We start from the raw sequence: 24,147 nt of genomic DNA, 5'->3' as shown, positions 1-24,147 counted from the left end.
ATCTTGCATTATGTGATAATTTTTTTTCTTCATCTGTCTTTTTCTACAAGGCAGTTTGTTGGCTTGACTGTGATTTGGGTGGAGGGGCACTTTACAGAGTAACAACTGTATGAGATCTGCCTTTTAAAAAAATCTACCTAGATCGCTTTAGGAATACTTTATGTAAGAGTGTTTATTTGTCACTTTTAAGCTTTCTTCATATATGATTATAAGTTAATGTTTTGGGTTTAGTGTTTCTATTTTAGACCCAGCTACTCTTACTGTGAAGTTTTTAACTGAGGATTTACCAGTGTTGCTCTTTAACCTCAAATCAGAAACGACTAACATTTGAAGAAAAATTAGTTTCTCTTAGCTGAGAATTGCTCAGTCTCCATATACATGGTCATTTGAGTAAGAATTCAAATGTTTGGTGAAAATAACAAGCTAAATAATAAGTTGAATAAATATTGGCATTTATAGCACTTAGTACTGTATTACAATCATATTCAGTAAATGAAATCCATTTTATATTTGTACAACCTAACCAACAAATGATGATGCATCCTTTGCTCTATGGTCTGGGGTGAGGTAGAACCCACTATTAGTTTTACCCTTTGGGAAAAGGCAGAACAAATCTAATCTCATTTCCATATAATAGCCCTTCATATATTTCAGGACAACTGTCATTTTCCCTTAAGTCTTCCCCAGAATAAATAACCCCAGTTCCTTTAAGTGATCATTACATCTCATGAAATTGAGTCTTTCAAACCCTTTTCTTAAGGTCAAACTTACCAATATCCTTCCTAGAATATGATGCTCAGAACTGAACACAATATTCTAGATGTGGACTAAACAGTGGTACTATCACTATTTTAGTCCTAGACAGCTGTATCACACTGACTCACGCTGAGCTTGCAAAACCACTAAAACCTCCATCCAAGCTGCTATGTAGCCACACCTCCCCCATATCATCATTAGGAAGTTGATTTTTTGAACTCACATGCAAGCCTTTACACTTATCTGTAATAAATTTCACCTTATTCAGGTTTTTCCTTACGTGCTAGCCTGACAGTGCCTTTTTGAGTTCAGTATTCTCTTGTGGGTCAGTTATTTCTCTGTGGCAAGTTAGGTAAGCAGTCTATCTCTTTGCCTGATAGGTTGAAAGGTTAAGCAAGGAACCATGAAGGACAGACTGGAGGGAAGCATGTGCTAGACGAATCACCACCTTAACCACCACTTCCCCTCACATTCTGATTGAGATAGTACAGGACCTTGAACCTAAGAACCTTGGGAATAGAAGTACCTCTCAGATTTTAGGTCCATTTTCCAGCCAGGGTCCTGCAGCCAAGTAATCACTGGGGAAAAAGGGTCCTCCTCCCTTGTCACCCCCAACACCAATTATGACCAATTGTCACAAATGGGCACGTAAGTCCAAGAGCTCTGGGAACAACAGTACTCCTTAAACCACCAGTCTTGCTTCAAGTTCAGCTCCTGCAACCAGTATCCCTGAAAGGAGCCTCTGTGGAAACGTGTCCTGGCAAGTGTTTTTTCAGGTGCTAGAACCTCACTTTCTCAGAAGCCACAGTTTTTGAAAAGATGGAAAAGAAAGTTCTTATTACCATAGGCCTTGACTTTTGAATACTTTTAATTACTTGACCTTGCTTCTCTCTGCTGTAATTTCTTTTTGTTTTTGTTGGACTTCTGTGATTTTTTTCTGTAAAGGGAGCTCCTGGTGAGGAAACTCCCTCTATCCTACCACTGTCAAATAGTTCAACATCAGAAAGAGATATGATTTTATCAGTGTGAATAACATTAAAGAACATGCACTATCATCTGCTTTGCCATTGCACCCTAAGGCTTTATTATCTGACTTGATTCTGAAATCACATATAAATCTCTTCCATTAGAAAGTGAGCTCATTGTGGGCAGGGGTTATCTCTGCTTTTCTGTTTGCACCCCTACCACTCATTACTATGTTTTGCACATAACAAATACTTAATAAAAGCTCATTCATTCATTCATTCATCTGATCATTGATAAAAATCTTAAGTAGCATAGGGCAAACAAAGATTCCCTAGAGCACTCCTCTGGATATTTCCTTCCAAGTTTACATGGAACTATTATTGACTACTCTTTGTATTTATCCACTCAACCAGTTTCAAATCTATCTAATTTTCTATTTTATAACTCCATTTCTCCGTCACGCTTTATCAGATATTTTGCTAAGATCTAGATAGCTTGATGATCTTAGAAAAACATGGATAGACTTGCACAAAATAATGAAAACAAAATGAATAGAACCAAGACAATGTTGTATATAATAACAGCAATATTAAGCAACTAAGTCATTTTGACTATTACAAATGCCCAAATTAACTACAAAGGATATATGAAGGAAGATACTATTTGCATCCAGAAAAAGAACTGATAAATATTTAGAAGTATGTATAGAATGATTTTACATACATATACATATTTGTGCCTAATGGTAGTCATATCTAGAGCAGGGAGGAGAGTAGGGAAGGAAAAAAAGGGAAAAGAAATTTACATGATAACTATTATATATTTAAAAGGAATAGCATGTTAAACATAATAGATTTGCAGTTTCATGTGGAACTATCTTTTTAAAAATTATACTGTGTTATGGAAATGCTCATATTATTCCATAAATTAAAAAAAATAAAAATTTAAAAATTTAGGTAAAATACATTTAGGGAGAACATCATAACATTTCCCTAATCTGCCAGTTTTGTAACTATCATAAAAGGAACTCGGTTAATTGAGACAACTTGTTCCTGATAAAGCCAGGCTGGCTCTTTGTGATCATCATTTCCTTATCTAAGTGTTCACAAAGCATAATATTCTCTAGAATTTTGTTAGAAATTGAAGTTAAGCTCACTGATATATTACTATTTATGGATTCTGTTCCTTTTCCTTTCTTGAAAATTGACAAAATTTGCCCTTCTTTGGTCCTTGGGTATTTCTTCCATTTCCCACATCTTTCAAATATTACTGATAATGCATTTTATTCATATCTGCTACTTCCTGAGTTCTTAACCTGGAGTCTGTGTTGTTTTTTTTTTTAAAGAATATTTTGTCAACTGTATTTCATATAATTGAATTTTTTTGTAATCCTTTCTATTTTATATGCCAAAGAAATCCATGACACCAAAAAAGTTAAGAATCTTTACCTGATGTCTTTGAGTAACCAAGGATATAATTCATCTAGGGCAGGTGGCTTGAACTCATTCCGGATAGTTAGGTGTTTTCTTACTTTCTTCACTTTTCTTGGGTATCAAGTCCCTATATAAGTCATTTTTGTTTTCCATTTTCCAGTCCATAGATCATTGTCCTAGACAGAAGAAAAAGAAAAGAAAACAATACTTGAGTAACTTTTCCTCCCCTCTATTTTCACTTGTTATCCCACTCATCCTTTTTTCTTTAGTATAGCCAAAATAAACTCTTTTTATTATCCTTAACTTTCCTTAATTAGCTTCAGCTTATTCTGAGCTTTAACATTCCAAACTCCATTCTAAGAGAACCATGCTATGGTTTTTGTATACGTTGTTAACTACCCAATCTTGTTTCACCTACTGTATTTTTTTTGGGAGGAGTAGTGATGGAAGGAGGTTGGATCTATGATTTTTTTATGCTTAGGTAGCTCCTGTTTATGAAACTCCTCGTCATTGCAGATTTGAAAATTTTACAACCAAGAAACAGAATTCTTTGTGTCACTGGGATGGTAAGGGACTTGTCTAGGGTCACACAATCAGTATGTGTCAGGTAGTAGATGAATCCAGTTTGTTTTGACCCAAAGACCTGTCAGTATGCATGCTGTTTTTCCGATTAAATATGTCTTTTAAAAATCCATTAGTTGTTAGACACCTAACCCTTTTCTTCCGCCTTACAGTAGATACCTTTTTTCCCCCTCAGAGATTTCTTTTTGTGTCTCCAGAATTTCATATTTGAGCGTTTCTTATTTATTTTGGGCTAATTTTCCTTTTGGAAATTTAGTCTTTGGCATCCTACCTAATTTTTCTCCGGACTTTGAAATCCACGCTCCCCAAATCTGTGGCATATGTTAACCTGTGCTTGGTTTTCCTCTTCTTCTTGAATTTCCCATAATTTACACCCTAGCAATAAGTTCCTCCTTGTTGAGAATCAGATCTGTAATAGACTCTGTTGTTTCCTCTGTCTTCTGAAGGATGAAATTATTGTTATTATTATTTTTTTCATAAGTCGGCATTTATTACTTAAGTTGAAGAACAGGTTATGAAGGGGGTGGGGGGCACATTCATAACAGTATCCAAGGTGGAGGTCTAGGGGAGAGGGAAGAAGGGAGGAGACAAGGAGACGAGAGCCTCTCATCTGTGTCTGCTCCAGACGGGGTTGATCCTGATTTCTGAGCCTTGGTCCAGGGCTCACAGTGAAGCATACGATAAGGTGAGATTCCAGGAGCTACATGTTTAGGAAACATCAAGGGGTGGCCAAAGTTACATATCCAACCAGAGATGAGGGCTGGGATTTTCCTTGGATCAGCAGCACCGCTTCCTTTTAGGAGTTGAAACATAGTGATAAGCTCCATCCCATTTATTTCAGCTCTTATAAAACATTCTTGTAGTTAAAGTCTTTGTGCTAATAAATTCTTTCATCATCTCTCTAACTTCTTGTACTTTGCTTCTAGTTTCTTTGAATATGCATCCAACTTGTAAGCTGCCTGCTCAAGAGCTGCTACTTGCTCTATTAAAGTGATCTGATCCAGATAAGGCTGAATTCTGCATATTTCTGGTTTAAGTCCTTCAGGTTTCTACCAATGTTTACTGCAATATCTTTCATTTCTAGATACTTCAAGCTAGTCAGTTTGTTGATATTTTCCAGAAGTTTATAGTCTTCACTGGTGGCTGTCAGCTTGCCTGTTAGGTACTTGGCCATTTTGGAGAACATGTCCTGGCACAGCCCCGTGATGTCTGCCTTGGAGAGCTCCGTGGCCTCCTCAGCTGTCTCCACTACAGCATTGTCTCGTCCCAGACCCTCCCGCTGGACTGCAGGGATGCCCTTGGCCATGGCTGCCGTGCCTGAGCCTTCAGGATGAAATTATTACTAAGATAAATCAAGAAATTATCAGTTCTTCTTTTTGATGGAAAGGATTATATGGATGTCCAGATAATTGAAGTACTCTATTACTAAATGCTGTGGTATGCCTCTTTGTTTGAATCTTAATCTCTTCCTAAATAATCTCTCTCTTTTGTTTTTTAGGTGGTACATAGTTTTTTGATGATAAGATGGCACTTTTGCTTTTATTTCTGCTTTTGTTAATCTTCAGGCAAATGCTTTCTATTGCTTTTCTTCTCTGGTACCTGGGTTTCCTCACATGACTATGTCATCTTAACACCAATCTCTTCTCTCCTTCCCCACCATTTTAAACCTCTCCTATTTCTTTGGAATATGGTATGTCCATCCAGAGCAGGATATCAGTAATCAGTCTCATCCCACTTTGTGTCGATGATACTTAAGAAGTTAAATTGCTTCCCTGTGTTATCATCTTGTTTGTTACCCGTTCTTTTTACATTTGTTTATAAATACTTGAAACCTTGGGTTTTCTTTTTTTTTTTAATTTTTTATGGTAATTTTTATTTTTTTGTTTGTATTTATTTTTTTGTTTTCAGCATTTACTTACACAAGATTTTGAGTTCCAAATTTTCACCCCATCTTGCCCCTCCCCCCACCCCAAGATGGCATGCATTCTAAATACCCCTTCCCCTAGTCTGCCTTCCCTTCTATCTCTCCCCCCCTTCTCTTATCCCCTTCCCCTTCCCCTTCAATTTTCCTGTAGGGCAGGATGGATTTCTGTACCCCATTTCCTGTATTTCTTATTTTCTAGTTGCATGTGAAAACATTTTCTTTAAACGTGTTTTTAAAACTTTGGGTTCCAAATTTTCTACCTTCCTTTCTCCCCACCCACCCTCATTGATAAGGCAAGCAACTAAATATAGGTTATATATGTGCAGTTATGCAAAACACTTCCATAGTAGACATGCTGTGAAAAACTAACTCTTATTTCCCTTAATCCTATCCCGCCCACCCATTTATTCTATTCTTTCTTTTGACCCTGCCCTCCTCAGAAGTATTTGCTTCTGATTATTCCCTTTCCCAATCTGCTCTCCTCTCTGTCATTCCCCTGCTCTCTTGTCTGCTCCCCCCCCCCCATTTTCCTGTAGGGTAAGACAGATTTCCACACCCAATTGAGTGTGTATGTTATTCCCTCCTTAACTCAAATCCTGTAAGAATGAGAATAAGATTCACTCATTCCCTCTCACCTTCCCCCTCCACTGTAAGAGCCTTTTCTTTTCTGTTTTATTTTTTGTGGGATAATTTACCCCATTCTACCTCTCCCTTTCTCCTTCTCCTAGTATATTCCTCTCTCACCCCTTAATTTTATTCTCCAGATATGACCCCTTCATTTTCGACTCACCCTGTGCCCTCTATCTATCTATCTGTATCTATATATACGTACATATAATTTTTTCCCCTCCAACTACCCTAATACTGACAAAGGTCTCATGAGTTACAAATATCATCTTTCCATGCAGGAATGTAAACAGTTCTGCCTTAAGAAGTCTCTTGTGATTTTCTCTTATCTGTTTACCTCTTCATGTTCCCCTTGAGTCTTGTATTTGAAAATTAAATTTTCTGTTCAACTCTGGTCTTTTCATCAAGAATGCTTGAAAGTCCTCTATTTCACTGAATGACCATTTTTTCCCCTGCAGGATTATACTCAATTTTGCTGGGTAGATGATTCTTGGTTGTAATCCTATCTCCTTTTCTCTCTGGAATATTATATTCCATGCCCTGCGGTCCCTTAGTGCAGAAGCAGCTAAATCTTGTGTTATCTTGATTGTGTTTCCACAATACTTGAATTGTTTCTTTCTGGCTGCTTGTACTATTTTCTCCTTGACCTGGGAACTCTGGAATTTGGCTACAATATTCCAAGGAGTTTTCCTTTGGGGATCTCTTTCAGGAGGAGATCAGTGGATTCTTTCAATTTCTATTTTGCCCTCTGGTTCTAAAATATCAGGACAGTTTTCCTTGATCATTTCTTGAAAGATGATGTCTAGGCTCTTTTTTTGATCATGGCTTTCAGATAGTCCAGTAATTTTTAAATTCTCTCTCCTGGATCTATTTTCTAGGTCAGTTGTTTTTCCAATGAGATATTTCACATTGTTTTCTAATTTTTCATTCTTTTGGAAATCCAAAAGATTTTTTTTACAGTTTTACAGTGTCTTGATTTCTCATAAAGTCACTAGCTTCCAATTGCTCTATTCTAATTTTTATGGAAGTATTTTCTTCGGTAATCTTTTGGACTTCCTTTTCCATTTGGCCAATTTTGCTTTTTAGGGCATTCTTCTCCTCATTGGCTTTTTGGACCTCTTTTGCCATTTGGGTTAGGCTATTTTTTAAGGTGTTATTTTCTTCAGTATTTTTTTGGGTCTCCTTTAGCAAGCTGTTGACTTGTTTTTCATGATTTTCTTGCATCACTCTCAGTTTTTCCTCTACTTTTCTTACTTGCTTCTCAAAATCCCTTTTGAGCTCTTCCAAGGCCTAGGACTGATTCATATTCTTCTTGGAGGCTTTGAATGTAGGAGCTTTGACTTTGTTGTCTTCTTCTGATTGTGTGTTTTGATCTTCTTTGTCACCAAAGTAAGATAATATAGTCTGACTTTTTTTGCGCTGCTTACTCATGATCCTTTCTTTTTTTTTTTCCCCGTATTATGAACTTCTGGGTGTCTCTACTATTATTCATTGTATGTTGTAGCTTTATTTGTGTTATTGCAGTTGGTATTCATTCTCCTGTCATTTTCAGTTTAGAGCCCTTTGGATTAGAGTTATAGGGCTTTAATGATCCCTTGTTAAGTATAATCCATCTCTAGGTAGGAACCTGTGATTCCTATACTTTTGACTGAGTTCTAAGTATTTATTAAGTACCCACCTTCTGGCAAGCATTGTGCTAAGCCTTGGGGATGCAAAAATAGGCAAAGGGCAGTACCTGTCTTCAGTGAGCTCACTCTAATTGGGGAGGCAACAAACAAACAAACATGTGTAAATAAACTATTTATAGGATAAATAGGAAATAATTAAGAGAGGGAAGGCACTAGGATTAAGAGGGGTTGGAAAGGACTTCTTATAGAAGATGGGACTTTGAGACTTGAAGGAATCTAGGGAATTTAGGAGGTAGAGATAAGGAGGGAAAACATTCCAGGCATGGGGACAACCAGGGAAAACCCAGAATAAGCAGAATGGAGTGTCTTGTTCATGGAACAGCATCAAGGTCGGTGTCACTGGATCAAAGAGTATGTGGTGGAGAACAAGAGATAAGAATACTGGAAAAGAGGAGGTGGTGTGGGGAAACTGGGTTAGGGAAGACTTTGAATGCCAGACAGAAGTTTTTCTATTTGATTCTGGAAATGATAGGGAACCACTGGAGTTTATTGAGTAGGTGAATGACATTCCTCTTTTTATATGTAAATAGTATTTTATTTTTTCCAATTACATGTAAAGATAATTTTCAGCATTCATTCTTTGATGAGATTTTGAGTTTCAAATTTTTCTCTCTCCTCCCTAAGATGGCTAGCAATCTGATATAGATTATACATGTGCAGTCATTTAAAACATATTTCCACGTTAGGTGAATGACATTCCTAAAAAGCTTGGATATCTCTAATTCTAGGAATAGTTGGAGCAACAGTGATTACAAATTAGACAAGGTTATTTTTTCCCCCAAGGGTAACATTGTTTCAGAAACTTCTGCATTGTTTCAATACTAGCTCACAAAAGTCATAGTACTTTACCAGTATGTCTTATTTATAGTGGATGATGAATTCTACTGACAAATTCAGTCTGTGTAAGCCTGTGTCACTGTAAAAATAATTTTGATTTATCAAAGCTGTGAACTAGAGTCATTTTGGCAATTGTAGATTGTAAAAAATGCATTGAAGTTACAAATATTTCTTTTTTTGTGGAGCTGACTGCTTATACTGTTTTCAGTGACTATTCATTCACTCTTCACTATAAAGTGTTAAGTTCATTCAATGTAAAAAGTTCTACAATTCACATACGTTTTAGCACTTGGAACAATATCTTGTCCATATTTTATTGAATTGAATGACAAAATCTAAATAAGGTTGAAACTTTAATGTGTTGTGTTTTGTAACAGGTTTCAATTGTTTTCCATCAACTGAGTTGGGTTTGTGCTTTTTTTCACCTTTCTTTCAACTTTCATTCACCAGTAGTCATTTGGTTGAACAAGTGATCCAATTCGGGATGGCAAAATCCCCAGTTTTAAGGAAGTGATCTGTGACTTTTTTTTCCCTTCCTTAAAAAATGTTTTTCTACTTGCCCACATAAGATCCCTTGATTTTGACATAGTGCCATACTTTACCCAAATGAGATAAAATAAATGTTGAACTAATAAATAAACAAGTGATCCAACAGATGGGTTAGAAACCTGTAATTTTTGAAGCATTGGGCTACAAGCCTGAAATAAAAGTAAAACATTTGTTTTGCATCCTCTTCTTAGAAGAAAAGCATCTGTTTTGTATTTATAGACTTTTTGGGGTTGGAGGTGGGGAGAAGTGTGGTGCAGCATGTGAGGAGGTGATAGATAATAAGTGCTCTTTTGCTTTTAGGAGTTTTATGGGTTGAATTAAATTGCTGATCTAGTTAGGGTTAAAAATGTATTGTAAACAATATAGGTTTGCCCATAAAGGTAGGGAAGAGTTAGTAGGAATTTAGCATTACTGATGCCTCTTAGTATTTTTAGAGATTATTATGTGTTGAATATATTCTTATATGATGGATTTAGGAAATTGGTACAAATATGATATGGCCTTCTGATTTGAATGGGAAATACATTTTTTCTTATTTAGATTAGCTAAATTATTCCCCCTCAGAATAAATTCATGTAAATAGTGAAGTAACCAGAAAATTCTTTCTAAATTTTCTCTCCTTCCTTCCTTCCTTTCTGCCTCTTCCTCCTTTCCTTCCTTCTTTTCTTTTTCTTTCTTTCTTTCTTTCTTTTTTTCTTTCTTTCTTTCTTTCTTTCTTTCTTTCTTTCTTTCTTTCTCTCTCTCTCTCTCTCTCTCTCCCTCCCTCCCTCCCTCCCTCCCTCCCTCCCTCTCTCTCTCTCTCTCTCTCTTCCTTCCTTCCTTCCTTTCCACCTATAGCTGTCTGATCTATCAGGATTCATATAGATCTTTTCCCCTCCCCTTTTTTGGTTAATTAAAAATAAGTTTCACCTCATCAGGTAGGTTAGTGTTTGTATTTCTTGAAATGCTGTATCAGTGTTTAATTTTTATTTTTGGTAAAAGCAAATTGAATTACTTAAAATCGAAAGCATGAAATCAAGAAAGCATCTAAGTACCTGTGTGTGCCTGATTTCCAGCCCCAAAGAGTTAAGGCTGCTACTCTTTCACTTCTATTTCACAGCACTGCCATATTATATAATGCTTTCAGCTAAGGGAGTTAATGTAAGACTTACTACAAGTGAATACTACACAGGTTGGGTCCTTACTCTGGGCTGCTGTGTATTCACATTATACATCACTGATAGGGGTTCTTACAGGTTAGCTAGGCAAAGAGGCATCACACATGTCCAGACGAGGCTTTCCTACCTTGATTTTCTGCCTCACTGAGGGGAAGCAAAACTTTTAATGTTGGTAAGCCATGGTTGGACAAGGCTGGTCACTGGGGAAGCTGTCTGCTGTTGGTCATTTTCTCTTCTTCTTTCTGCCCTTCCCAGTGCACTTTTATTTTTTAAATTTGATTTTTTAACTAACAAGTATTTTTTTTTCTTCTTCCCACCCCCTCCCATGAAAAAAAAAGAAAAACAAAACTCTTGTAATAAATATGCATAGTCAAGCACAGTTGCTACATTTGCCATATTCCAAAAATATTTGGTACATTGAGTCCATTCCCTATGTTGAGAGGTGGGTAGTATACATATTCAGTGATCCTCTGGAAACATGGTTGATCATTGTATTGATATCAGAGTTCTTAACTCTCTCTAAGTTCTTTATATTTACACTGTTTTTATTTTGTATAAATTGTTTTGTTTTTCCTCACTTTATATTAGTTCATGTGAATCTTGCAAAGTTATGTGAACTTCATTTCTTATGTTTTCTTTCTTTGTTTCTTACAGCACAGTAGTATTCCATTACATCTATATGCCATAATTTGTTCAGCTATTCCCCAGTTAATAGGTACTTCCTTAATTTCCAGTTCTTTGTCACTACCAAAAGAGCTGCTATAAATATTTTTATGTTTTCTTCTTTTTTGCGCATAATTTCCAATTGCTTTCTAGATAATTGGACCATTTCACAGCTCCACCAGTGATACATAAATGTGCCAGTTTTCTTACAGCCCCTCCAACATTTGCCATTTCCGTGTGTGTGTGTGTGTGTGTATGTGTTCCTTGCTAACTTGATGTATGTATGGCTCCTCAGAGTTCCTTTATATTGCATTTTGCTGATTAGTGATTTGGAAATTTGTCATGCCCTTGTTGACAGATTAGGTTTCTTCCTTTGAAAACTGCCTGTTGATATACTTTGACCATTTGTTAATTGCAGAATATCTCTTCTTATAAATTTGAATCAGTGCCTTATGTATCTTGGAAATGAGGCCTTTATCAGAGAAATTTGCTGCAGTGGCTTTTTTCTGTCTTCCAGTTATCTACTTCCTTTATGATTTTAGCTGTGTTGATTTTATTTATGCAAACTTCTTTTAATTTTATATAACCAAAATTGTCTGTTTTATCTTCTGTGGTAGTTTCTATTCCTTCTTTGGTCATGACCTTTTCCTCTATCCATAGACCTCTGAGATAATTTTTTCCTTGCTCCTCTAATTTTTTATGAAGTGACCTTTTATATCTAAATAATGTATACATTTGGAGCTTATCTTGGATTGTGGTGTAAGGTATGGGTCTAAACTCTATTTTTTGGAGACTGCTTCTCAGTTTTCATAAAATTTTTTGTCAGATTTTTTGAATCTTTATCCAATAGGTAGATTATTTTTTCCCAGCTTGTTTTTTTTTTTTTTGAATTGTCTTTTAAAAAACTTTTGCTGCCATATGCTTATCCAGTCAGTCTGTGGTGGGTTTGCATTATCAGTTGCTATGATCCTTGCATGTTTTGTGTTTAAATATTATGTGTAGACTTGTTTCTTTACAAATAAAGTCAATCCTGGCGTAACAAGTTTCTAAAATTCGAATTTGTTCCAATGTGATCAATACATTAGGGAGTATTTTGAGCATAACTTGAATTCTGAGGCTGCTTCAGCATGATTTCTTCCATGAGAAATAGTGATTGAACTAAAAAACACAGCACCACTGCACAATTACTCACAAGCTGTAACCCTTCTGAAGCTCAGTTCCATAAGCAAACTTCAAGGTAAAGTGCCATATTGTATATCTTCTGGTGCTATGGAAACAGGAGAGTTGGTCCCCACAGTCTCCATGTATCCCACCTCCTTCTGCCCTGGCTTCCAGCACCAGGCCAGAGGCCCTGGAAATCCCTAATTATTGAAGTAGTCATATATTTCTTAATCATTTAACATGTATAGAATTGTGCTGCCATTTTTATTAGGTTCTTATCTTTTTAAAAAATGTGTCACTGATGAAGTTTTTGAGTGTTGTGCCTCTAATCCTGCAATTTTGCATAATATATGTTTTTTGAGATCTCATATAGGATCTCAGCACAACTGACTGTATATAATATGCATTTTAATGTCACCTTTATTTACAACCAGAGTAGATGTGATAATATTCAGCTCCATATTTTTCCTATGAGACTGTTTCTAATAGGGGAGGTAAAAGCAGATTGCATGCTATCTTTCACAAAGATTAAGGGAGAGGCAGCAGGGCCATGTAACTGTAGTCAGTGGTGGCCACTGGTGGCACAGATATAGCTGTAGCTGAGTTTGAGGGAACTGCTTGTGCAAGCTGGAATCATTGTGGTTTTTTATATTATATTTAATTTGACCTTGGCAAATGAAGACAAAATTTTAATGAATTTCAACTTGTGCTCTTGAAATATTTACAAAAATAGGGTGATTGTTAGTTGTGATTCATGATTTATTGATCTCTAAATGAAGTTCTTGTAGTTAAAGGGAAAATTTAGATTAAAAAAAAACACTGGAGGAAAAATTAAACTATACTTTAAATGTGGAAAAAATGAACTTTTTTTTGTGGACAGTGATTTAATTTCGTCCTTTAAAAAACCCCTCCTTAACCCTGCCATGTCTTCAAGATCTTGTCCTGTATCTTTTTTTCCTTCAGCCTCTCCAACATTTGTCATTTTCCTTTTTGTCATCTTTGCAAATCTGATGAATGTCAAGTAGATTCTCAGTGTTGTTTTATGTTGCATTTCTCTAATTATTAGTGATTTGAAATTTTTTCCAGAAAAATTCCCTCTCAGCTCCAAATTCTTAGAATTGTCTATACTTGCTGATTTCACTATATCCCCACCCATTCTACTTCTTAGTTCCTTCCAATTTGCTTTGTGGCCCCAATACTTCACCAAATTTGCTTTCTCCAAGATTAGCAATGATTTCTTAATTGCCAAATCTAATGGGTTTTTTAGTGCTAATAGGTTTGAACATTTCTCTGTAGCTTTAAACTCTGTTGGCCATCCCTTCACCTTGATCCTCTTTCTTCCTTTGTTTCCTATGACTTGCAAATCTATATATCTATCCCTAATTTCTGTCCTGAGCTTATCACACTTCATAGTGTGAAGCTTGTTGTATAACTCCTCTAGAATTTTCCACTGGTATCTCAAGTTCAACATTTCCAAATGGAACGTATTATAATATATTGCTGCTTTAAACTTACCCCATTTCAGTGAAGGGCCCCTCCATTCTCCTAATCACCCAGATTCATAATTTTGGAGTCATCCTTGCCTCTTTTCTATCTTCTGTATTCAGTAGATTGCCAAGTCTTGTAGACTTTAACTCCACATCTCTTATATTTTTTACCTTTTTCCAACTGATGTAACCTCTATCATGGCTCAGGCCCTCATAACCTCTTGCTTACAGTACTGTAGTAATCTCCTGTTTTTTCTTCCTACTTCTACTCAATTTCCTCTCTAATCCTCTTTACTGCCACCTGAAATAGTCTTACTAAGGTACAAGTCTGACCGTGTCACTCCTTTGCTCAAAAACTCACTGGTTCCCGATTGCCTCCCACATTAAATTCAAATGCCTCGGCTTATATTTAAGGTTCTCTACACTCTGTCTCCTACCTGCCTTTCCAGGCTACTTTCACATTATTCCCCTTCATGAATTCCTTATTTAACCAAGCGGTACTACTGTCTATTTATCACATTCATTGCTCTCTCTTGGTTTGTGCTCCCACAGCACACATTGCTCCCTGCAATTTGTTAACTGTCCTGGAATTTACAATATCTTCATCTTTGCCTTTCAGGATTTTTGTGTTCTGTCCAAGGTCAACTGTTATGTCTTCTTTGAAATCTACCATAAGCCTCTCCTCTTTGTTCATTTTATTTGCCTTCGTTTTTCTTTTACACTCCTTTTTTTTGTGTATGTGTTGTATGCTTGGGCCTTATACTTATTGTATAAGTTTCTTGGGAGGAGACATTCTTTTATTTTTGTCTCTTCTCCCCTAGGTCTAGCATTCTCATTGCCTTGCATCTAATAAATATTTGTTTAATTTACTAACACTGGTTACAGCCTCTAGAGTTGTAGGAGAAACTGTATTTACACCACTCACTATTTGTTATTCAGTCGTTTCATGTTTCAGTCATTCATGTTTAACTCTTCATGACCTTATTTGGGGTTTTCTTGGCAAAGAAAATGGAATGGTTTGCCATTTCATTCTCCAGGTCATTTTATAGATGAGGAAACTGAGGCAAACAGGGTTAAGTGCCCAGGTCACACAGTTAGTAAGTGCTTGAGGTCAGATCTGAATTCTGGAAGTCTTCCTAACTCTAGGCACAGCACTCTATCCACTTAGCCACCTAGCTGTCCTTACCATTTATTTGTTTATTTTTATAATTGTAAAGTTTAAAAACCAGTTGAGAGGTAAGTGTTATGGTAGAAAAAGTACTAAAAGAGACTTGGGTTCTCCCATCTACACCACTTACCAGCTGAATGACAATGGGCAAATCACTTAACTTCTCTGAACCTTCATTTCCTCATCTGTACAATAGAGCTAATAATACCTTAAGTGACTATCTTAAAAGGCAGTGAGATATGGTATGTAAGATACTTTGCAGACCTTTTCTTCCTCCCTTATCTCTCACCCCAAGATTTAATTTGTATTGGGAACTCTTGGTGAGGAAATTCCCTTTACCAATGCAGATCAGCACCTGCCCTACACAGTAGTGAAAAATATAGAATAATACATCAACTAACTGGAAACAAACTAAACAGAACTCAAAATTTTCATGAAAACTTTTTTTTTTGCTATTATACTTTTAGAAGAAGCAAGTAAGTTTTTAGAAGAAACAAAGGTACATTTGACTTCAGATTATAGCCTTATGTCTGTCCTATAAAACTATGCTATTGGTCTTTAGGAGGAGTAGGAGAGGAGTATATAAATTGTTTGACCCCTACCTGAAAAAATGTCAGAGCTCTTACTCTTCTGACAGAGCACCAGAAACTGAATTCCTTTCCTAAGTATAGACCATATGCTAGAGACAATTTGTCTTTATTCATAGTACTTAGAGATCCTTCAGTGATATGAGTTTTTATATGATGGCCAAAGAGTAGCATGTGAACTGACATGAAACATAAGCCTTATAAAATTGCAGGGTACATGCTTATGCTTAATAAATGTTTCATTTGAATTATTCTTGCTGATGACGTAAATTATGATTCTAAGGTATATTGAAAAATGACAAATCATTAATAGTTATGAGAATGGATCAGGTATCATATATTTTACTTTTTTTGTCTAAAATTATTGAACTTGAATTTATTATGGGCTGAGATTTTTAACTGGAAAATTTGCAATCTAAATCACCTTGCTTATTTTTTAAAACCAGAGCTGTTTTTGTTTTCTAGGTGTTCATTGCACTCATGGTTTCAATAGAACTGGTTTCCTCATCTGTGCCTTCTTGGTTGAGAAGATGGATTGGAGGTAACTTTTTGCATTCTAAATGGGAAAGAGATGTTTAGTAATAGAGATACAAAATTTTTGATGATGTATTTTTCTATTTATTTTGTCAAGGTCTTCAATTTTTGGTAGAATATGAATGAAACTTTTGGTTTCAGTTTTTAGGATACATGATGTGGTATATTAATTAAAAATTTAGTTGAATGCTAATGTTTCTGATATGCCATGTGTTTCACTTGCTTTTAATACTTCAAAATATCCTTGATTTCATTAGTTTGGGCAGTACAGAGGATAACCTGTCTGTACTTGAATCATCTTTATGAATTGCTGTGACTAAAAAAATTAATCACCTCGTAGTCATTCTTCACGTAATTAACATCTCTAAACTTAAGTAGGCTTGTGTTTAAAGGATAGACACTGTTGCCAGGCCTGTAAGTTAAAACCTAATTTGGTAGGAGTTACCAGAATTTGAACTTGAATTTGTATATCTTTGAAGAACCTAGATAATTACCATTCTACCTACTTTGGGGCATCACAATACTTCATTGGAGATTTATTACCTAAACTTTTTTTCAACTTCTCATAAAAAGAGTGGAGGCAGATTCTTTTAGTATATTTTATAATTTTAAATTGATCTTGAAAGATTATAATCACTTCTTCATAACAATTGGATGTCATTTAATATAAGAATAATAATGATTGCTCACATTTGTATAGTATTTTATATTTATAAATTGTTTCCCCCACAACTATCCTGTTAGCTAGGTTGTACAAGTATTATTATGCCCATTTTGTAGAAGAATCAAAACTTGCCACTGTCACACAGCTGTGAGTGGTAGATCTGCAATTTGCATGCAGGCATCTGACTGGCTCAGTGATCTTTCCGTAATACCATGGTGCCTCTTTGTTGGAGCATTTAGAACTGAATGGAGGGGAGAATGCTAGGGCAGGAGTTATTTAACAAAAATTTATAGAGTACCTACTATGTGTAAAACACTATGCTAGACCTTGGCATAGTAAAATCTCAGTTAATTGTAATTCTTGGAAAATTTGGTATTATCATAAATGAATTTTTCTGTTAAATTGAGAATTCACCTACTTCTTAAGCTTTTAGTTATAGTATAGATACCCTTTGATATATGACTGTTCAATTTTCAAATGTTCAGGGTACACAGTCATTTGGACATGGGTTTTGAGTGGATTAAGGAGGAAGTGAGAGAGTTTGGGGCCTTCACTTTAGAGATTAAGATATAATATTGATAATAAACAACACATAAAGATATGTTTTCCTATGCCATTATGCTCCCTTATTGCTGGATTACTAGCAATCATTGTAGACCTAGGTGTAGCATATTACTCTTTGCTTATATATATATATTTTCATAACATGTCCGTTACCTCTGCAAACAACTGCTTGTATATAGGGTCGATTGTAAGCAGAATTCAAGTAGGCAAAGGCTTTGTTGTCTACAGATGCCTCCTGTTGCTTTCCCTCTTTCCACATTTCCACTTCTCCTTAGAGGTGAATATAAACTGAGAGTTCTTTTTGCACTTGGTCCTTGATAGTAGGTCAGTAGAGTTGGGGAGGATTGGGTAAAGGAGAATTCCAGAGAGGAATGATAAGGCATAAGCAGATGTTTAGGAGGGGCATAATGGTAGAGGGAGAAGAGAGTACATGTGTATGTATGTATAAGTTTGTAGAGGGAAGATCAGAAAATATCTTTTTTATTCAGGGTATATCCTTCTGCAGATTGAAAGAGAGGTAAGACTTAAAGGATATTATAGTCAAGGATGCCTTCAACTGTTTGCTGAACTGTAGGAGAACATGTGGAACTTCAAGGTGTAGGAGGTAACATTGACCAGTTCATATGAGCCTTAGAGAAAGTAAGGCATTGAAATCAGTGAATAGAAGAGGAGGATGTTTAGAATAAAAAAATCGATAATGATAGCTCTTATTTCCACAGTGCTTTATAGTTTATGGAATGATATTTTTCACAGTAATCCTGTGAAGTAGGCAGTATTAAGTTTTATTCATTATTATTATAGCATGGTATTATGAAAAGATCACTGAGCCAGTCAGGTGGCCTGCATGCAAGTTGCAGATCTCCCACTCACAGCTGTGTGACAGTGGCAAGTTTTGAAATAATGAATCATTATTCATTATTATTATTATTTATTCATTATTGTTCATTTTAATCATTATTATAGCTCAGTAGTCACTCAGGGGCACATAGCTAGTAACTGGAGCCTGAACCCAAGCTTTCTGATTCCAAGTTGTTTTCAGAACTTGCCAACCTGATGGAAAACCTTTAATGTGTTAGCGTTCATTGGAGTGCTTCATACTTGAGATCCTAGACAAGCTTAGTCATAGAATGAGAAATCTTTTTGTGATCCCTGTCAGCTTTTGAGAAACCTAGAGGAAATTTCCCATCTTCAGCATCTGCTTCCCGAAAAGACTCAACTTCAAGGAATCAGGGCACTGTGTAAACCACAGTGGAATGGACTTTGATGTAAATATACCATTTAAGATACTTTGCTCCACTCCCCTGTCCTCTGCTCTGCTCAGGTAAACGGGGTTCTTTTCTTTCCTCTTTCTATAGAATCAGTAGTTGAGTTGATATCATTTATTTATCATTTAGCTTAATTAGTTTCAGACTTATGCTGGATAGGATTGCTAAAGTACTATTCCCAGAAGCTGTTGGGGTAAGGGTCTCACTTGCTGTAAGAGTAAGAGGAGTAAGCTAATTGCCACAAATGTGCTGATAGTGAGACCATATCAAGGAGTTTCAAACATTTTAAAAATGCCTTACCTACCAGGTTAAAATGATCTCCATACCCTTGAATTTGTTATGGAACTTTTCCAGGATCTCTCCTTTTCACTTATCTTACTCTTGTTGGAATTATTTTTGTTTATACATTTATTCTTCTTCCTCATTAGAGCAGTGCCTGTGCCATATCTTTGTATACCTAGAATTCTGAACAATGCCTTGCACTTAGATACATAATAAAAGTGTATTATTGATAATACTAAATTATTGTTGCTAGAGAGAGATCATTTAGGAACAATTTGTAATTCAATGAAGGGTTATTTTGAAGAAATAACTAATCTTGCCTTTTTTTTCCCCCTTGTACTTCCTAAAGTTTATATATTAGAAATTTTAGGGAATCATTTCCTAGAAACAATTTGGCTTCATATTTTCTTTTAGTATTGAAGCAGCAGTTGCTACCTTTGCCCAAGCCAGACCACCAGGAATCTATAAGGGTGATTATTTGAAAGAACTTTTTCGACGTTATGGTGATGTAGAAGAAGCACCTCCCCCACCTTTATTGCCAGAATGGTGTTTTGAGGAAGAAGAAGAAGAAGATGAGGAAGAGGATGGAAAAAAAGAATCTGAACCTGGATCAAGTACTTCCTTTGTCAAAAGGAGAAAAGAACGTTTAAAATTGGTAATGTTTTCTAGAAATATTTTGGTTACTTTTTGCTTTTTATTCCCTACAACTTTCTTAGGAGTTGAGAAAATGGTAAATTGATAGGTTTCTTTGAAACTAATGGTGAGTTCATAGAGAGTAGTCAGGTACGGCTGTAATTTCACTTGTCTAGTCTTTGTTCTTTCTGCCTCATAGAATTTCAGAGAATATTGCTAGATACACAAGTTTCATGATTGAAAGTGGCCCCTACTGGAAGTAGGTAGCTTTGAAAGGGACTTTAGAAATAATCCAACCTCTTATCTTATTCAGAAATCTTTTGCAATGGGAGTGAATTTTAGTAGTGTTAATTCATTTTGACTTTAATCTTTGATTTAAAAAAAAATTAATTCTTAGATATCTGGTGTAAAGTAACGTAACATAATTTCATTAATACTTTTCTGCGTACTCATAGTTAAATTTTTGTACTGGACTTGTGGTTTTCTCAGTATAGAGAATTTCTAGAGAAGAAAGTCCCTCTCCACCAATGCATATTGATACCTGCTGTATAACCTAGTCTTAGAGGGTTGTCTGGACCACTGAGAGGTTAAATGACCCAGATCTTCTTGACTCCAAGGTCAGCTCTCTAATCCATTGTATCTCTCTGTCTCTCATAGACTAGGGAAAAATTTTGAGTTCTAAGGTAACACTTCCTTCAGGGTGTTATTAATTAGATCCATGGAGAAAAGTGGACAATGATTTCTGTGTATTATCATTTTCTATGGATGGTCTTTTACCACTCCCTCTTGTAGTTGCTCCCTAATAACCTACAAATCTTCGGCGTTAGCAGCAACTACCACCCAAGGAGAATCACATTAAGAAAGCAGTGATGAGACTGAAGGCAGCTAGGCGGTGTAGTGGATAAAGTGCTACACTTGGTTTAAGGGGTCATGAAGAGTTGGACATGACTGAACAACATAAGTATAAAATTTAAGGGCAACTCGGTGGTGCAGTGAATAGAGCACTAGGTCTGGAGTCAAGGAAGACCTGAGTTCAATCTGGCCTCAGATATTTACTACCTTTGTGACCCTGGGCAAGTCATTTAACCTTGTTTGCCTCAGTTTCCTCATCTGTAAAATAAACTGAAAAGCTAAATGGGGTCACAAAGAGTCAGATATGACTGAAACAACTGAACAACAACAACAAAAATAAGTCAGAGGTCATCTGTATCAATAAAATGTCTTTATTTATGTTCCTTTAGGTTTTCCCATTCACCTTGAAACCTTAATCTTTGCATTTCCTATCCCTTGATCCCCTGCTTATCTGTATAGTTAAAAATAATTGTTTTAATTAGTAGATGACTTTACTAATATAGTGGTTTTTAAAAATTTTTTTAACCCTGTACATCTAGCAATACTGGTGTGATTTTTTTCCCTGTCTTTAATAGTTCTCCCTGCTGGACTCAAACATTAACTTCCCATTAAAAAGCACCCAAAAAAAGTAAGAAGTGCTACATTTCAGTGCTGTTGAGATGGGAAAATTGCTGATTATATTATTTATGTGTATGTATATATTGTATATATATATGCATGTGTTTTCTTGTTGATATTGATATAGTCAGGGTGGATTATTAGATATATTAAGATAATAATGAAATTAATTAGTGGGGGTGATAAAAGTGGGGGATCAGTTAGTAATAACTTGCTTAGTAATGTGATAAGAATAGTTTTTATAGTTATACCAAATAGCTTTTTTGATTCTTGCCTGTTGTCTTTTTAGAAACTATTCTAAGACCATTAACTTTAAATTTAGTTATAACTGGAAGCTAACTGAGAATTTAAAATGGTTTTGAATTACAGTGATTTTATTATTATAGGAGAATCCCATTTTAATATGCTTATCTTTCCTTGGAATTACACATATGATTGACCAAGTCATATTTTCCCTAAAATAGGGATTGTAGTGTATGCCTTAAAAGCATGATAAAAATGAGTAGTCTACATTCCATGTTATCCATATCCCTTTATAACAATATTATAAAAGAGCTCCAGTGTGGTAAACATAAAAATAATTTTAGCAATGAAGATAACTTGTTTTTTTTTTTTTTTAAAAAGTTGTTATTGCTATTTTCTGTTGGAATAAATGACTTTCTTTACTCTTTTAGCTTTGGAAAAGGAATTTCTAAATCCTCTGCCAACTAGAATGCTGTAATTCTATTATCTGTAATAATCTGTAATTCCATTATCCTAAGTTTATTTATACTTTAAAAAAAAAATATATCTCTAATGGCAATATTCTAAAAGCCCACGAGATGGAGATAGTACCCAAGGAAAATATTATTACCTTCCACTGATGTCTTCACAGAAATCTTTCATCATCCAGAGCAGGGTTAAGTTTTCTTTTTCATTGTTAAAAATGAGGAAAAGGTATCATTTTGAGAATGTGCTTAAAATCAAAAGATGATACTTATTCTTATCATCATCATGTACTTGGTTACAAATTATGACAATATTTGCTTATTTTTGTAATGTAGTGGATTCTGTTCTTGATTTGCCTGCTTTGCATCATTTCAAACAAATCTATATTCTCCCAATTCCTTATTCTCTCAATGCAATAATATTCCATTATATTAATATACCAGAGTTTGCTAATTTATTCCCCAGTTGATAGATGAGTATCTTGTGCTTTCAGTTTTTTGCTCCCATAAAAGGTGCTTCTATGAATGTTTTCTGTATTTGTGGAGCTTTTCTTTGTATTTGACCTTCTTGGGTATAGGATAGAGGGATTAGGTCAAAAGAGATGAATAGTAACTTTTCTCAAAGAATTCTGGTTTTTTTCCCTAGAATGACTGGACCATTTCATAACTCTTTCAATATTTAATTTAATCTCAGTTAATGAGGTTGTTTTTCCATGGCTCCTTTGATTTTGACTGTTTCTGTCTTGTATTGTCATTATCAGCTTCCTGGATTTGAGGTGAAATATCAGAGGTTTAAAAATTTGCTTTTCTTTTATTATGAATAGTTTGGTTAGATTTTGATAATTTACAGTTTTCTTTTTTTTGGAAAACTCCACATCCTTTGGCTCAATTCTCTTTTTATATCTTGAAAATCAGAGATATTTGATGCAAAGATTTTTTTCTCCTTACTCAACAGTTTATCATATTATGTACCTGGAATGATTTTGTTTGTACAAGACTTTTAAATTATTTATAATAAAAACATCTTATCCTTTACAAGTTCTCTTATTCCATGCTTCCTTAGGAAATTTCCTGGCCGTAGTTATGAAAGGTGTTTCTTGCTATTCCCCATTCCATAATTTAAAAAAAGAAAATGACCTTTTAGTTTTAGGTCATGTATCCATTTAGAACTTATTGTTGTATGTAGTATAAGATGTTGGTCCAATCCTAAATTCTGCAAAATACCTTCAGTTTTCCTCGTAATTCTTGCAGAATTAGGAAGTAGTTCCTATTCCTGGGTTTATTGAACTTATTAGGGTATTATGTTAAATTGTTGTAGGTTCTTGCTTATCTAATCTGTTTCTCTGACTAGGTATTATTATCCACCCTTTTTCCTATTTGGAGTATAAAGACCTGGTTTCAAATTCTGGCTTTGCTACTTATTATCAGTATGACCTTAAGCAAGTTGTTTGATTTCTCTTGGACCTGGTTCCTCACCCATAAAATGAAGGAATTGGTAGATGGCTTCTTAGATCACTTCCAACTCTAAATCTATGATCCTATGATCTTAAAATAAGGGAATTTGGGCTTTGTGAGGTTAAATAAGCAACACAAGGTTACTCTCAGAATGTTTGAGGTAGAATTTGAACTCTGGTCTTATGATTACAAGATCTAATACTTCTTTTGTGCCACACTTCCTCTCAAATACAATGTCAAGTTCTGTTGTAATTTGGGTCCTACTCTTATTTTAGTGATATTTAGAATAGATACAAAAATAGTGTCTCTAAAAAAATTAGATATTCCATTTTCAGATGGATTATTTATCCAGAAGTTAAGTTTTGCATTTGGTGAGAACCAGTAATATAAACATGAATTTGGATTTCTTGAAGCTGAGTAGCTCTAGGTCAAGCATAGGTTGACTCTTTTACAAAAGATGAAAGACATTGAGAAACATGGGAGAAGAAAACAAAATTGAATTGGAAACTTGGTGACAGAACTTTTGAAGAAAAACCTTATTTATAAAAGTAATTTATCATCCTCTTGAAAAGCAATAAAAATAGCAAAAATGAAGTAAAAAAAATAGCAAACAAAAAAACATACATTTGCAGCTACTTTTGCTTAAAATGAATTTTTATGTACAGTATAGTTATAACATCTAATTACTTTATTCTTTTATGGCCTTATATTGTAATCATTGTGTACTGGGTACTGCTTTCTTTGCTTGAATTACTTTATAGGGTTTCACATTCCTTTTTTTGTAAAAATCATTTTTAATGGTATAACTTTCTTTATTAGGTTGATATAGGGTAGTTTATTCAGCTACTCGTCAACTGTTGGACATTTAGATTGTTTCCAGTTCCTTATACTTATAAATAATGCTTGTGCTTATGTATGTATATTTGAACAAATCTTTTTTTTCTGTGTAATTGCAACATTAAGGTATACTGTCAATGCTGATATTATT

The 24,147-nt window shown here is 35.0% G+C and overlaps 1 protein-coding gene across 1 annotated transcript in view; it reads left to right on the top strand.

The window, feature by feature from the left end:
• Positions 1 to 24,147, top strand: part of RNGTT (RNA guanylyltransferase and 5'-phosphatase) — a 337,641-nt gene that overhangs the window by 5,289 nt on the left and 308,205 nt on the right. Inside the window, exons 5-6 of the mRNA XM_027856106.1 lie at positions 16,051 to 16,126; positions 19,309 to 19,549. Of these exons, the coding sequence (XP_027711907.1) occupies positions 16,051 to 16,126; positions 19,309 to 19,549 (317 nt within the window). The remainder of the gene's footprint in view (positions 1 to 16,050; positions 16,127 to 19,308; positions 19,550 to 24,147) is intronic.

Source organism: Vombatus ursinus, unplaced genomic scaffold (assembly GCF_900497805.2).
Source record: "Vombatus ursinus unplaced genomic scaffold, bare-nosed wombat genome assembly UNPS02000582.1, whole genome shotgun sequence".
Taxonomy (NCBI): Eukaryota; Metazoa; Chordata; class Mammalia; order Diprotodontia; family Vombatidae; genus Vombatus; species Vombatus ursinus.
Note: the sequence above shows the minus strand (reverse complement) of the source record. Positions and strands in the feature narration are given on the sequence as shown.